We start from the raw sequence: 13,388 nt of genomic DNA, 5'->3' as shown, positions 1-13,388 counted from the left end.
GTTAATACAATTTTTAATGCACAAAGAATTCTTCCACTAAGTTTATCTCACAGTTTTTACTCTCGATCATGTGTTGTCACAAGAGGAGAACATGTCTGAGGGAGGCTCCCGTCAAGTTTAGCTCAGCAGATGCTCATAAGTCAAACACTTAAATGAATATAGTATTCAAGGGCTCTAATGAAACTTATACCCATTCACGTGTCTTCAGAATGGCCGAGCTGCCTCATCATTTTTAGGAAATGAATTTATTCAGCTTTGTACCCTATATAAAGACAATATTTTAATGTTTATTTAGCTTCCTTGCATTTGTTTCCAATTTTTGTTGGTTTTGTACCCAATATAAAAGACAATTTTTTAATGTTTATCTAGTTTCCTTGCATTTCTTTCCATTTATTGTAGATTTGGATGTGTCAATCAAATCCTTTTTTGCGTTGATGGTGAAGTACTCTTGACCATTGCCAACCAGTATTCACTTCAGGCATATCATACAACTGAAAGTTCCTAAAAAACCTGAACCAATCAAATGGTCTCGAACAAATAAAACCGAATAGCTTTTCCAGACGTTAAAAGGATTCTCTTCTCCCCTCCACGGACTAAGGCCTACTCATTGGCCGGCTAGATTTGTGAAGCAATGTATGCACTAGGCACTAGGTTTTCCAGTTTACCACAAAAATAAATTTTATAGTTGAGTATTAGACTGCCTATAAACTCAGAATTGTCAAAGAATACCTTGTTCATCTTTCAGTTGTTGAAGCTTATGAAGTTCACTCTTTTCAGATGTATCCAGATGACGCACCTGAAAAAACACACTTATGACCAGATCAGCACAATGTGCCAATGAAATTAGTATGGCATATCCAGAAGAAATGAATGTACCAGAACAAATCAAATTAATGTTACCTGATAATGAAGGGTAAGGTGCTCAACGGGAGAACTTACAGCCTCTCTTGATTTAGCACAGAGCCTAACAACCTAATTAACATGCAATGAACTAAAATTTTAGTATTTCAATAACATTCTATCAATTGAATAACATGCTATCAACATAAGATCTTGCATATTCTCATCTGCAACATTTTTACCTAAAATTTTGAATAAAACTTTGGCTACTTTGAACAGTTCCAATTTATTTGAAAAAAGAATCAAAACGTGATCTACTTATGTTATGGCATGTCATAATAGAGGAAAATAAACTTTACATCAACCTATCTATGTATTAAATGCATCAGAACTATGAAATATACCAAGGTCAACTATCCCTGATACTTTACATTATACATCATCCACTGCTAGAAAGTTTTCTACATCAAAGTAGAATTACTACTCATAAAAATAATCATAATACCTTTAATCCGGTTGAACTAATCTTCTCAGCCAGTTGGTCAACGGCCACATTACTTGGGGCACACACGAGGACCTGCATAAAAATAAAAAGACAGCATGCCAATAAATGATGGATATGCCACTGTAAACCACGTGCCCATACGTACTTGTCCTTGGCCTTGTTTAGCCATATGGTACACAAGTGCTGCAGACGTGACTGTTTTTCCAGTTCCAGGAGGACCTTGTATTAAACTAATTGGCTTCTGAAGAACACTCTTAACAGCAAAAACCTGTTTTGAAAATAAAAATGTGAGCACAACAATTACACGGCCATAACAAATAACAAAATCTTGTGTACGATTTTAATTATTAGCAAACAACACGACAGGACAATACTCTCAAATACAGCCTCCAAATGTGATTTAAATTCAGAAAATTGTAATATTTAACTTAAAAAAACACCAGATGATACAAATTAAATGATAGAGATGATAATCAATGACAATGTCCATGACGAAATTTGAAGTTTGACATTAGACCAGCAACAATGGATAGGTCAATATACACGTTACTCTTGACACTATAGTTTTTCAGTAAGCCATAGAAAAACATAATAGCTAAAACAGTCCCAATCTTTATGAGACACGTTTATAATGGAAAGTTTGCAACGTTCCATTTTATAATATTAAGCTAAGAGCAGTCAAAATATATATTTGCATATTGATTTCCAGTCGCTTGAAACATTTAGAGTACAATTGATATCGGATGCTAGGATGTTTTAGGTTCTAATTCATTAATGCATAACTAGAATGGAATGCAAAAATAATTACAATTTATAGATTCTCCACTATTTTTGATAGAAAATTAATCTCAATTGATGCAAAATGAAAGAACACGTCTAATTTGCTCCAAACAATAATTTAAAAGACACCAAAATCTAAAATTTTGTAAGAAATTTGAGAATTAATTAAAACAACACAATGATCTAGACTTGCACCGAAAGGGAAAATAATTTGTTTGCAAATTTGATAAATCCTCAATCACAAGTGTAAACCAACAAGAGATTATGCGGATAGCAAAAGAAATGATAGTAATTGTTCGCCTCCATTTGGGAGTCACTCAATATTAGTCTACTTTGTTCAAGGCCATTCGAGTGATTCAAGTCTGTCTGACATCATTAAATAAAAGCTTTCTAATATAAGCACCTACTTTTAACAATCAACTTCTTGTGAGAAACTTCCTTGTATGCGGCTCCATGGTTGACAACCTTTGCCTCTCTGCACATTGCACTTGCTAACGCTCATCTCATTACTTCGCCCTCTATCTTGTCAACATATTTCCAATGACTATCTCATCACCCTATCGACTACACCTCGCCCCTTGGCCAACTTCCATTCTAGGATGAATAGAACAGACACGGCAATACAAACACGTCATGATATTGACATGGGATATATCAATAATTGAAAATATATAACATGATTATGGCATGGACAATGGACATGGCATTATAATTTTTATATCTTAATAATAGTGCGTAGGACTAAATTTTCAATAAAAATATCATATTGGTAGAAATGCCCCCAACACTATTTTAAATATGAAAACAAAAACAAGAAGTTCCTCATATGAGTAGAAATGTCTCTTGCCATTGATGCACTGCAGATTTTGAGAGCAAGGTGTCCTTAATTCGAAATCATAATTGCAAACTTTAGCGTCAAGAGGGAAAACAACAGCGATGTCGATAGGGTGTCGTCCATCTAAGTTGAGACAGCGATGGAACGACGACGATGGTGAAGCGGGGAGTGATTGTTCAAGCCATGTCGAACAAAGTCTTCGAGCAGCCTTCAAACATCATCAGATATATATGAGACGCCATCATATGTTGTCGTCAAGCATTCAAAGTAAAACTCTAGACACACTTAATTTATGACGTCAAGCATTCAAAGTAAAACTCTAGACACACTTAATAAAATGTTAAAGGAATGCGGCATGCGAGCCGACTGCAACATAAGAAATTTTTTAAGAAAATATTATTATATTTTTAAATATTTTTAACGAAATATTCATACATGCATGTTGGACATGCGTGTTCAGTGTCTTTAAATTAACACGTCATTGTTGTGTCCAAAATATGCCCAAGCCCAGTATAATATATGTTGGACACTACATACGTCCTTCGGAAGGAGTGTTGATGCATCATGGCTTCCTTTTGAAATCTCCCATTTGTTGATTCACACTCCCCAAGTCCTCTCCATGAATTCAAATTATCAGCATCTCAGCAAGTTGTCCCAATTTCGAGATGCCCTCTCCAAGTAGTCAACTTCAAGTTTCCATTCCAAAATTCAACATCACTCAAAGTCGCCTCCTACTCTGGCCATCTTCATTCTTAAGTCGCCTTTCTTATAGGTTGATTACTTCATCAACTCCTCAACGATCTGGATTTCATCAATGGCTATATAAGTAATCCTAGGTCATCCTCTCGACAGCTCTCAGCATCCTTTGAGCGCCCTAGGCTTACTTCTTGGAGCCTATCCATTTATCCAATCAATGGTGTGGTAATCAAGGTTCACCTACCTCCACTCTCTCTCCTCCAGCTCACCATCTCATGCAACCTTTACCTATACAGATTGCCCAAATGGACCTCCAGAAAATCTAAATTTTCAAATCCTCATGGTCACATTTTCAAGATCGCTCTCCTAATGTTTGAAGTTTATAAATTCTCCATAGAGGTTTGAATCTTGAATTTTCTCTCCCGAAGGTCGGGTTTTGTCATTGGGCACCCTCAAAGTTGGAATTTTTGGAACTCTACTCAACAATCCTTAGCGCAAAGCCACCGTACCCTCTACTCGAACCACTTATTAGTAGCCCACAACAACCAATTCAAACAAGTTTCCATCGCTAGACATTGTTGGTTCTTCTCCCTCTTAGTTTACTTAGTTTTGTGCTTCTAACAAGGCCATCAGAGTTCTCGGTTCCCTACAATTGTAGCCCCATTGGAGGTAAAATTTTTTTCACCCTCCCACCATCTTTTCATGTAAGGATTTTTTATTGTCTCATAGTCGTCGCCAGATCCTCCACCTAGCAATCATTCCTTGATCATCATCAGCAAGGAAGGACCGGTAACCCCATATAAAGACCATAGGATTTCTAGCAGGGACCCATAAAACCTTGGAGATGGGCCCTAATGCCAAGCTTAGGAGATTACAAAGGGCTTATTAATAGATCCTAGTCGTCACTTAACTCACTGAACACAACAATATATGCACACAAGGCAACATCTGCACCAATAAGCAGGGATATAGCACTTGAACCACAAGACAGTAGCAACAAACTTCAGAAAAAATGGCAAACAACTACATTTAAGGCCAAAACAACAACAAATGTCTACAATATACCAAAACAATCACCGGTAGGAACAAAAAACAATAATAAAAGGATTAGAATAACTAATTAAGAAAATCAATTATAATTGAATCAAACAATTGGTGGACATGAAAAAACCCACCAAACTAACCAAAACACTAGAGAGCACCTCTACGCAAGAGATCACCTCTAGGCAACAATTCGAGAATGTTTTTCTTTGGGGGGGAATCAGAAAAATATATGGGCGTGACCTTACATCCAAAAACATTAGAAACTAAAAAATAAGATAATTGGAATACCACCAATACTTAAAAGAATAGCAAACTCATCTCAATGCCCATTTCTTGCACTTTCAATGAGTATAAATACTCAAATTTTCATCAGCAGTCAATGGCACATTAAAAAAGATTTGTTTAACATTTCATTTTTATAATACATATAGATATATATATATGCTCTCTCTACTTGTGTAAATATCTTTAGACTAATCGCTCTCAATCCACCAACATGAATCTTTTTTTTTTACCCCAACAAAAAAAAATCCAAGTAAAACAATACCTGAGATGCATTCAACTCCGGGAGCCCTGGAGCACCAAAACGTCGAGGAAGTGAATTTCGAACTACTTGAAGTTCAACTTCATGGCCAAGAAGATGATGGTACAGGTATCTGCATACAAGAAATCAATGGACGTGATCAAGGAGCTACAAATGCACATTAGCCCCTACTCCATATGCTATCTTCACAATAAACAGCATTCACAAGCTAAAAGAGAAAACAGTGCCAATGAAAGAATAAAATAAAATGGCTGCCATGCCCATGCATGTTACCTGCTATGGCAGGCATCAACATAATACTTGTCAAATAAAGATCAAGTGGACAAAAGCCACTATTTATCAAAAAAAGAATTATGGAATATGTTGTTTACATGTCCAATCTGCATCATTGGGGAATGTTTTTTTGGAAGAATTTGGCATTAGGACACTTACAATTTGCATGGAAACAATATCATAATAGCTTAATTCATTAAAACTTTGTGCTCATAGTACACTCCCTGAAGAATATTACAAAGCTCGTACACTAACTGAACAACAGGATCAAGAAGCCACTTGCTTACCCACTAACACTCGTTTCATCCACAGCAAATGTTTTCATTGCTCCCTGCATTCTATCGAAGCTAGTACTCTTCCAAACAAAATCTACACTGAATCCATGGTTCAAATCTGTAGGAACTCCCTGGTTTGAAAGCAGAAAATTGTCATTTACTTGTTATGCCAATTAAGGCATGATGATAATTTACTAAAATCATGTTCCTACCTGACTAGCACGGAGCTCAAGTGCAACCTCCTCTTGAGCAGTAAGCTTAATCTATTTTTTTAAAAAAATGTATTAAAATCCAAAAGATATATAAAATGAAATTATGCAAAATTTGGAGATCAATGTAAGTTTATAGTTTCAAAACATCATCTTAATCAAGAGTTGAATACCACATGTCCAACAGACTGCCATGCAGGATGAGCTGCATCACCAGAATATCGCAGCCTTAACTCATCTCCCGGAACAAGCCTTAGTTCATTATCTTCCTACAGAATTCTTTAAATTTTGAATTTATTGAAAAGAAAAAGCATGATAAACAAAATGAAGTATGAACAAAAACGGAAAATTATGCACTAATTGTTTAACAAAACAAAAAAGACACCAAACAACCTTGGGAAAGACAAAATAGGCTATTCGCTTCTTGTTGAGGCCAATATCCCATCTGATAGTTACATTATCTTTACTCTGAGATTCCTTCATCATCTAATAGCATAAGCCAAGCAGAAGGATCAACCAGTTATTAACAAATATAAACACTACAAAATGATCATAAAATGTCATATCAAATAAAGCACGCCACAATTTAACAACACTAGAGTGTCATTCCTTGGTACCTTATCATAATCTGCTTCAAGCTTAATTAGTGGGGCGAATACATTTTGATACTGCCCACAAGTGCAGAAAAATATCAGATTTCTACAGAAAGAAAAAACTGCAACAGAAAGCAATCTAAGTGAGATTCAGAACCTGATATGCATCTTCATACTTCAAAGCCACAGGCTGAGGCTCATCATCAACCCCAGGCTTCTCAAGATCTTCCAATGAAGCTTCGGGATTTGTCTTCCAGAGCTCTTCCACTTTGTTAATTTGCTGAGCAGTAATCTGTCGTGCCCTCAGCTGCTCCGGTTCAGAAGGAACCTGGAAATATGAAATAATTAAGCTAGTTACCTCAAGCAACCAGGGAATGAAAAGAATGTCATACAAAAATAACAAACCTTGACAAGCCATGGAAGGAAACACCTATCATCAATCAGAGGACACCACTGGCTGAGATCCCAATTCATGTCTTTCAGTGCATTGACACTCAAACAAGGTTCTCTGCACAGCAGAACAACAACACTCTCTGTTTTTGCAGAAATAAATCCAAGTAGGAAAACATTACGGCATCCACAATTATAGCACTCAAGTATCGTTTCCCCCAGTGGGCTGTCCTTGTGGAGGCAAACTTCCTTGTGCTTTGCTCGAACCTGTGGAGGATAATTACAAATAGATAAGCCAATTCTCAAAAGAAACTGAAGAAGACAAGCAAATGAACCACTCAATTGCTGGATAAGATCTCCACCTTCTAGACATAATTACCAGGAATTTTCTCTCAAAAAACCCAAAAAAAGTGTTGTTGTCTTTATAATAAGTATCACTTCTTATTTCTTTGAATATTTGTATATTTTAAACAAAATTTTCATTCTAAGATTTTGTAAGAAATGGCTAGATTTAAGGAGAAATCTACATGTCACAAAAAATACCTAGCATGGAGGCATAGCATGCAACTTGACATTAGAGGAAATGACAAACTTGTAATTATTTAAAGTGCAAGTATTGTGAGAATTTCGTGAAAGGAGATGTTACCAAAATGAAAGAGCAACTTTCTGGCTCTCACAAGAATGTTGCATCGTGCGCCAATATGTAGGTGGCGATGAAAAAGGAGATTCATATATAAAGGCAACAATGTCAAAGTATTAAGCACAAAAATAATTTGATGATAGAATAAATGTTCTTTCGTATTATGGAAATGGGACTTATTGGTAAATATTCCTCATCTTCTTGACCACCCATATCATGTAGAGGTGCAAGGGGGCCAATGGATTGATACATGATTAATGTTGGGGCCTGTCAAAGATGAGGAAAGGGTGCCTCAGAAGATGTCTCTTGAAAATGCTAGAGATGCGTAAGCATGTATGTATGAACACTGTAAGGTTTTTTTATAAGAATTAATGTGGCAACATCCACTTAATTTCAATATAATTCGTTCCAAAGGTGCTTATGGTTGAGGCCTAAAACAGTCACTAGTGAGTGATTTGAGAAATTGGGTGTTAAGGTGATGAGGACATCGTCAGCATTTTCGACGCCGGAGATCGACGGCCACGAGCATGACTTGTACTTTGTCATTTTATGTAGTAGCGTATTTTATTTTGATGTTTTTCCGCTTTTGCCCTTATGGGCATTTAGTCGCTTATGTAGCCCGAAAGGGCATTTGTGTCATTTCTTCTTTTTTTTTTTCATTGTGGCCTATTTATATGAGGCCTCATGTATTGTAATTTCAATTTGTGATGAATGAAGAATTTTTTCCACTTATGATCTCTTTGTGAGTTCACCCTCCTCTCTCTCAAATCTTTTAGTGAGTTTTGAGAAGAGCTAGATCTCTTTGTGAGTTCTAGATCTTCTTATTCTACCATTTTCTTCCTTTATTTCTTGTGATCGATTTGTCGTCGTGGAGATCCGGTTGAAGCATTTTGTGAAGAGTGGAATCCACGCTTGAATCCCAAGATTTCTCCCCTACTGATTCCCCTCTCTTGCTCACGGCCACCGCCCCTCCCTGGCTTGCCCAGGCCGCCGGCCTGCAGTCCTTCCGCCGACCAACAGCCAGCCGCCGGACCACCCTGCCGCCGGCCAGATTTTGGCCGGCCTCCCCTTCCCTTTTTTTTGGCATCTTGTTTGAAATATTTCCTAATTGGGAGACTCATCATTAAGGGTAAATTTGAAATTCAAATTAGCCATTAATTTGAATACTAACTGCCCCCTTAATTCCCTCTCTCAATTAAATCTATTGATTAATTGAAAACCTGAGAATTAAATTCAGGATTTTGAATTAAGCTGTTACTAATCTTGTGGGGCCCACAAACTTTTATTCAAATCCCCTTTTTCCTCTCTCCTTGGGCCGGCTACCTCCCTCCCCTCTCTCTCCATTTAATTGCACTACTAATTGCAATTAATTCCCTAATTCAAATTGTGGGTTTGGATTAATTCCTGCTGGGTTAAAGTCTGAAATTAATTCAGATTGTAACCGAGAGATTAATTGGATTTTCACGTTTATTCCCCCCACAGCTGTCCACTCAATCTCCCACCATTTTCCCCTAAGCCTTGTGCCTCCGATAGAGCCTAAAAGCTGCTGTCCAGAAACATCAGGTTGCTGTCCAAGGAGTCCAGATCAAGTGGATGGCTGCCCCCCACCCCAAAGTTAAGTTGTTTGGTTTCCGGATTTTGCTCATCCTTGCCTAAGCAAGTTAAAACCACGAATTCTAATGATCACTCTTTTATTATAAACGATAATTTTATTTTGGGTTATTAAGTTTCAATTGCTCTCTATAATTTTCTAAAGTAACTCCATCGCATGTACGTTTCACATCATAAGGTGTTGAACAATACTGAAAAAGTCATCGCCTTTGAAGGACTTGAAGTCAAACTATGGTGAAAATCATGTCTGACATGAAGAATAAAAATATGATTAATGTTTTGATTAATAATTTTTATGCAACTTTTTTTAAATAAGTTAAAGCATTTGATCAGGTCAATGATGCAGAATTTATTTTTGGACCATATGATGGAGTTATGTATGAGATTTGAGAGCATTTGATGGTGCAAGCCGTGCAGATAATGGTAGTGCTCATAGGGAAACCGAGAATAAATTGATGGAGAAACATATGTTTTGAAAACCTTGCGTTGCACATTGCATAGATTTAATTTTATTAAAGCTTGGTGACTTGCCTTAGCATAAAAATGCATTGACCAAAACAAAGAAGATAAGAAGTTTCATCTACAGCCATTCATAGCTTTTTGGCTTTGATGAGAAAATATCCTAAAAAGGAATTTCTAGGCCTTACTATAGATAGCTAGATTTGCTACAACCTATTTAGCTCTATAGAGTATGTTGGAAGCTAGGCAACTATTAGAGGATATGTTCACTTCCACACGATGGCCAAGATGTGCTTGAGCAAATAAACATGAGAGAAAGAAGTTAGGAAGATTATTATGAATGAAAGATTTTGGTTGAGTATTACACATGCAAAAATAACAAAACCATTTATTCAAGTTTTGAGGATGGTGGATGTAGATAAAAAGCTAGCTATATGTTTTAATTACAATGCAATGGATGATACAAAGAAGTTAATAACACATAAATTAGGAGGGAGAGTCCAATTATAAGGAGATTTGAGATATCATTCATGAAAAGTAAGAGCATTAACTCCATTATCATTTGCAAGCTACTAGATATTACCTTAATGGCTTAATCCTCAATTCCAAGATGCCAAGAATGAGTCAACCATTATTAAGATCAAGTTAGGATTATACAATTGCATGGATAGATTAATTGCCAACTCAACTGAGATGGAGACTACAAATATGCAACTTGTACCATTCAGAAATGAAAAAAAAAATCTTTGGACCACAAAAAACAAAAGATGCATTTGCAAAACAATATCTATATAATTTTTAATATTTATTGATTGAAGGAAAGACTTTCACAATTCTAACTATACTTTTTTCTTTCCAATTTAGTTGAATGGTAGATCCGGTTTGGTGATGGCGATCCAAAGCTATAATGATTAGTTGTTAAGGTATTGGTACTAACATGTTCTTCATATCAATGATATCAATGTGTGCAAAATTAGAGTGTACACAATCAAATTCACACAAAAAGGAGAAATCATCCGATTACCTTAAGAATTAACTCCTTAATGTACATCCAAGTACTATAACAGATTCAAGAATGAAAATTTGAAGAAAAAAGGATTTGAAGGATGGTGAATATCCCTTTGTATGATGTGTCATCATATGATGAATGATTTGTAGATATTGATAATAATGTCACATCATCTGATTTGCAAAAAGAATATATAAATGTTGATTTCTTTGATAGGAATGGAAATAATATCACATATGTCTAACACAAGACAAAAATAATTTGAAAAAAAAAAGATATCTATCAAAATTTACATATTTGAAGTTATTTTAAAATTTAATTAATATTCTTATTTTCTTATTGATTATTGTTGATTAAAGAAGAGGATAATTACTGAGATTGAAGAATAGAATGAAGAATGGGAGAACTTGGATGCAACTAAAGATGGGCAAGGGAGAAAGGTTTTCATAATGATGATGACTCTAATAAAGAGTCCCTAAGTGATGAAAGTGTTGAGGGCTTCTGATTAGTTATTTGTTATATTCTTAGTTGGATGTTAGACAATAAGAGTGGGAGAGGGAGAGATAAACTTATTATGTTAAACCTATGTGATATTTTGCTTCAATTTGATATCTTGTCACTTTGAAGTTTGGATTAAATTCTATTTTGTATAATTTATTACTTGATACTTTGTAACTTACGTAATTAGTTAATTGATATATGCACCATTTCAACTTTTTTTCTATGTTAAAAGTGATAAAGTTCAAAATGTTCCCCTGACTCTTTATGAAGGACAAAAATAACCACCGATAATTTAAAAATCTCATTTTATATTTAAAAAATAGTGTATAAAAATTAAATAAGTATAATTTTTAAAATAATTTGAAAATAATAAGTCATTTAACTAGAATTTGTGCTTAAAATGATTAATATTAGTATGTCAAGAGTCAGGTGTCGATGTCGTTTATCAGTCACCGAGAGAGGAGATGAAAATACCTTCACTGCCAAAAAGATATGAAAATGAGAATATTCGATGATCGGGTATTAAGTGCGGACGTTGATTTGGTTTTGTAGATAGGAAATAAAAAAATTATTTTAAATCCCGCCAAATACAAGAAATTATATTTAAAAAAATTCATAAAATATTTAAGAAACGCATGTCCAATTAGTATTTAATATTTTTTAATCGGACACGTTTTCGGTATGTCTGACACGTGTCGAAGGAGTGTCGGGATAGTGTCGTGTCGGACACTACACGCCTCTTTGAGGAGAAGTGTCGGTGCTTCATAGCTTGCGAGCTTTATCCACTTCTTCTTCTCCTCTCTTTGACTTTGTCTCGGGCTTTTTATCTACTTCTTCTCTCCCCAAGATTCCAGTCCATTTGTATCTTTCTTCTCTTTAAAAATTTGTAAGTTGCAAGGTGTCTTGAGTCGTATTTTTAGGTGTCATTGCATCGTGTTATGTTTTTTTTTTATTTCAAATTTAAAAGTCGTATTGTGTTTTTATGTTCTAATATAAAAGTTGTAAAGTGTCATTTTGTTTCATTTTAGTTGAGTTTGTGTTTGTTAAAATTGTTTATGAAATGAAGACCATAGGTGTTTGCAATCTTAGTTTTTTCCAAATTTTTATTGCATCAATTTGGTATCAGAGCTTAGGTTTTTTGTTGAGTCTTCCTTTTATTTAAAGTCTTGAAGAAAAAATGAAAAATCATGATGTAATTGAGTCTGAAGTTGGAGAAAGTAAACCCGGTAATCTTGAAGAAACTATTCCTATGAGCCAATGGATTCTGACGCAAGGAAATTCTACCAATCTCATACATAACGAGTTGTATAAAATTCAATATCAAATGTACCTGTGTACGAAAAAATACAAGAAGAAAAAGAAACTTTTGCAAGCCCAGTTTAAGTAAAAAAAATGATCCAGAGAAAATATGCAGCCTTGATTCAAGAATTGGATGTGGCCCCTTCAACTCGTCAGCAAAGTTCTAAAGTCATCTCATCTCCTGATGAGATCTTTCAACCGAAGGAGAATTGATGTAAGCAAGTCATACCCATATTTGGGCATTTAATTGTGGGCTGAAATTAGTTAAATGGGCTTGGCCCATGTTCCTTTGGATGCTTGGTGTTTTGAATGTTGAAGTTGATTTCTGGGATTTAATTTCCTTTATGTTGGCAGCTGAATTTCTGTTGCATTTATTACTGCTGTCCGGGTTTATTTCCCCTATTTTTTGTCCTTCGTTTCCTCTACCTGCCCGATTCCTTCCCTTTGATGATGTCTGTTCGTTGGCTATGTCCCGCAGCCCCTTCGTGTGCTGCTCCATCCGGCTGCCTGTTGGCCTTTTGCCTCCCCTTTTTTGATTGGTTTGAGTAGGCGGTTGTTGGCTGTTGAGATCCCTTTCTTCTCCTATTAATAAGGGTTGTTTTGTGGCATTTAAAAAGAGAGATAATGGATGATTCTTGGAACTAAAACCTGAGAGTTTTTTCTTCTAGGATAGCTTGCGACTTGCGAGCTTTATCCACTTCTTCTTCTCATCTCTTTGACTTCGCCTTGGGCTTCTTATCTACTTCTTGTCTCCGCAAGTTTCCACCCCATTTGTATCTTTCTTCTCTTTAAAAATTTGTAAGTTGCAAGGTGTCTTGAGTTGTATTTTTAGGGTGTCATTGCATTGTGTTATGTCTTTTATTTAAGTTTGAAAGTCGAATTGTG

At 35.6% G+C, this 13,388-nt stretch overlaps 1 protein-coding gene across 2 annotated transcripts in view; it reads right to left on the bottom strand.

Annotated features, from left to right (window-relative positions):
• Positions 1–13,388, bottom strand: part of LOC110114751 (regulator of nonsense transcripts 1 homolog) — a 51,791-nt gene that overhangs the window by 36,664 nt on the left and 1,739 nt on the right. The window contains exons 2-13 of one of the 2 annotated variants that reach the window (XM_020847731.2): positions 7,000–7,251; positions 6,752–6,922; positions 6,619–6,669; positions 6,395–6,487; positions 6,175–6,270; positions 6,005–6,055; positions 5,805–5,923; positions 5,248–5,356; positions 1,491–1,613; positions 1,346–1,417; positions 901–972; positions 730–796 (exon numbers count right to left, since the gene is read on the bottom strand). In XM_020847731.2, the coding sequence (XP_020703390.1) occupies positions 730–796; positions 901–972; positions 1,346–1,417; positions 1,491–1,613; positions 5,248–5,356; positions 5,805–5,923; positions 6,005–6,055; positions 6,175–6,270; positions 6,395–6,487; positions 6,619–6,669; positions 6,752–6,922; positions 7,000–7,251 (1,276 nt within the window). The remainder of the gene's footprint in view (positions 1–729; positions 797–900; positions 973–1,345; positions 1,418–1,490; positions 1,614–5,247; positions 5,357–5,804; positions 5,924–6,004; positions 6,056–6,174; positions 6,271–6,394; positions 6,488–6,618; positions 6,670–6,751; positions 6,923–6,999; positions 7,252–13,388) is intronic. The other variant, XM_020847732.2, reaches the window with a different exon arrangement.

The sequence above is a fragment of the Dendrobium catenatum genome, unplaced genomic scaffold, assembly GCF_001605985.2.
Source record: "Dendrobium catenatum unplaced genomic scaffold, ASM160598v2 fragScaff_scaffold_1013, whole genome shotgun sequence".
NCBI classification, from domain to species: Eukaryota; Viridiplantae; Streptophyta; class Magnoliopsida; order Asparagales; family Orchidaceae; genus Dendrobium; species Dendrobium catenatum.
The sequence above is the reverse complement of the archived record's forward strand: the minus strand, read 5'-3'. Positions and strand labels throughout refer to the sequence as shown.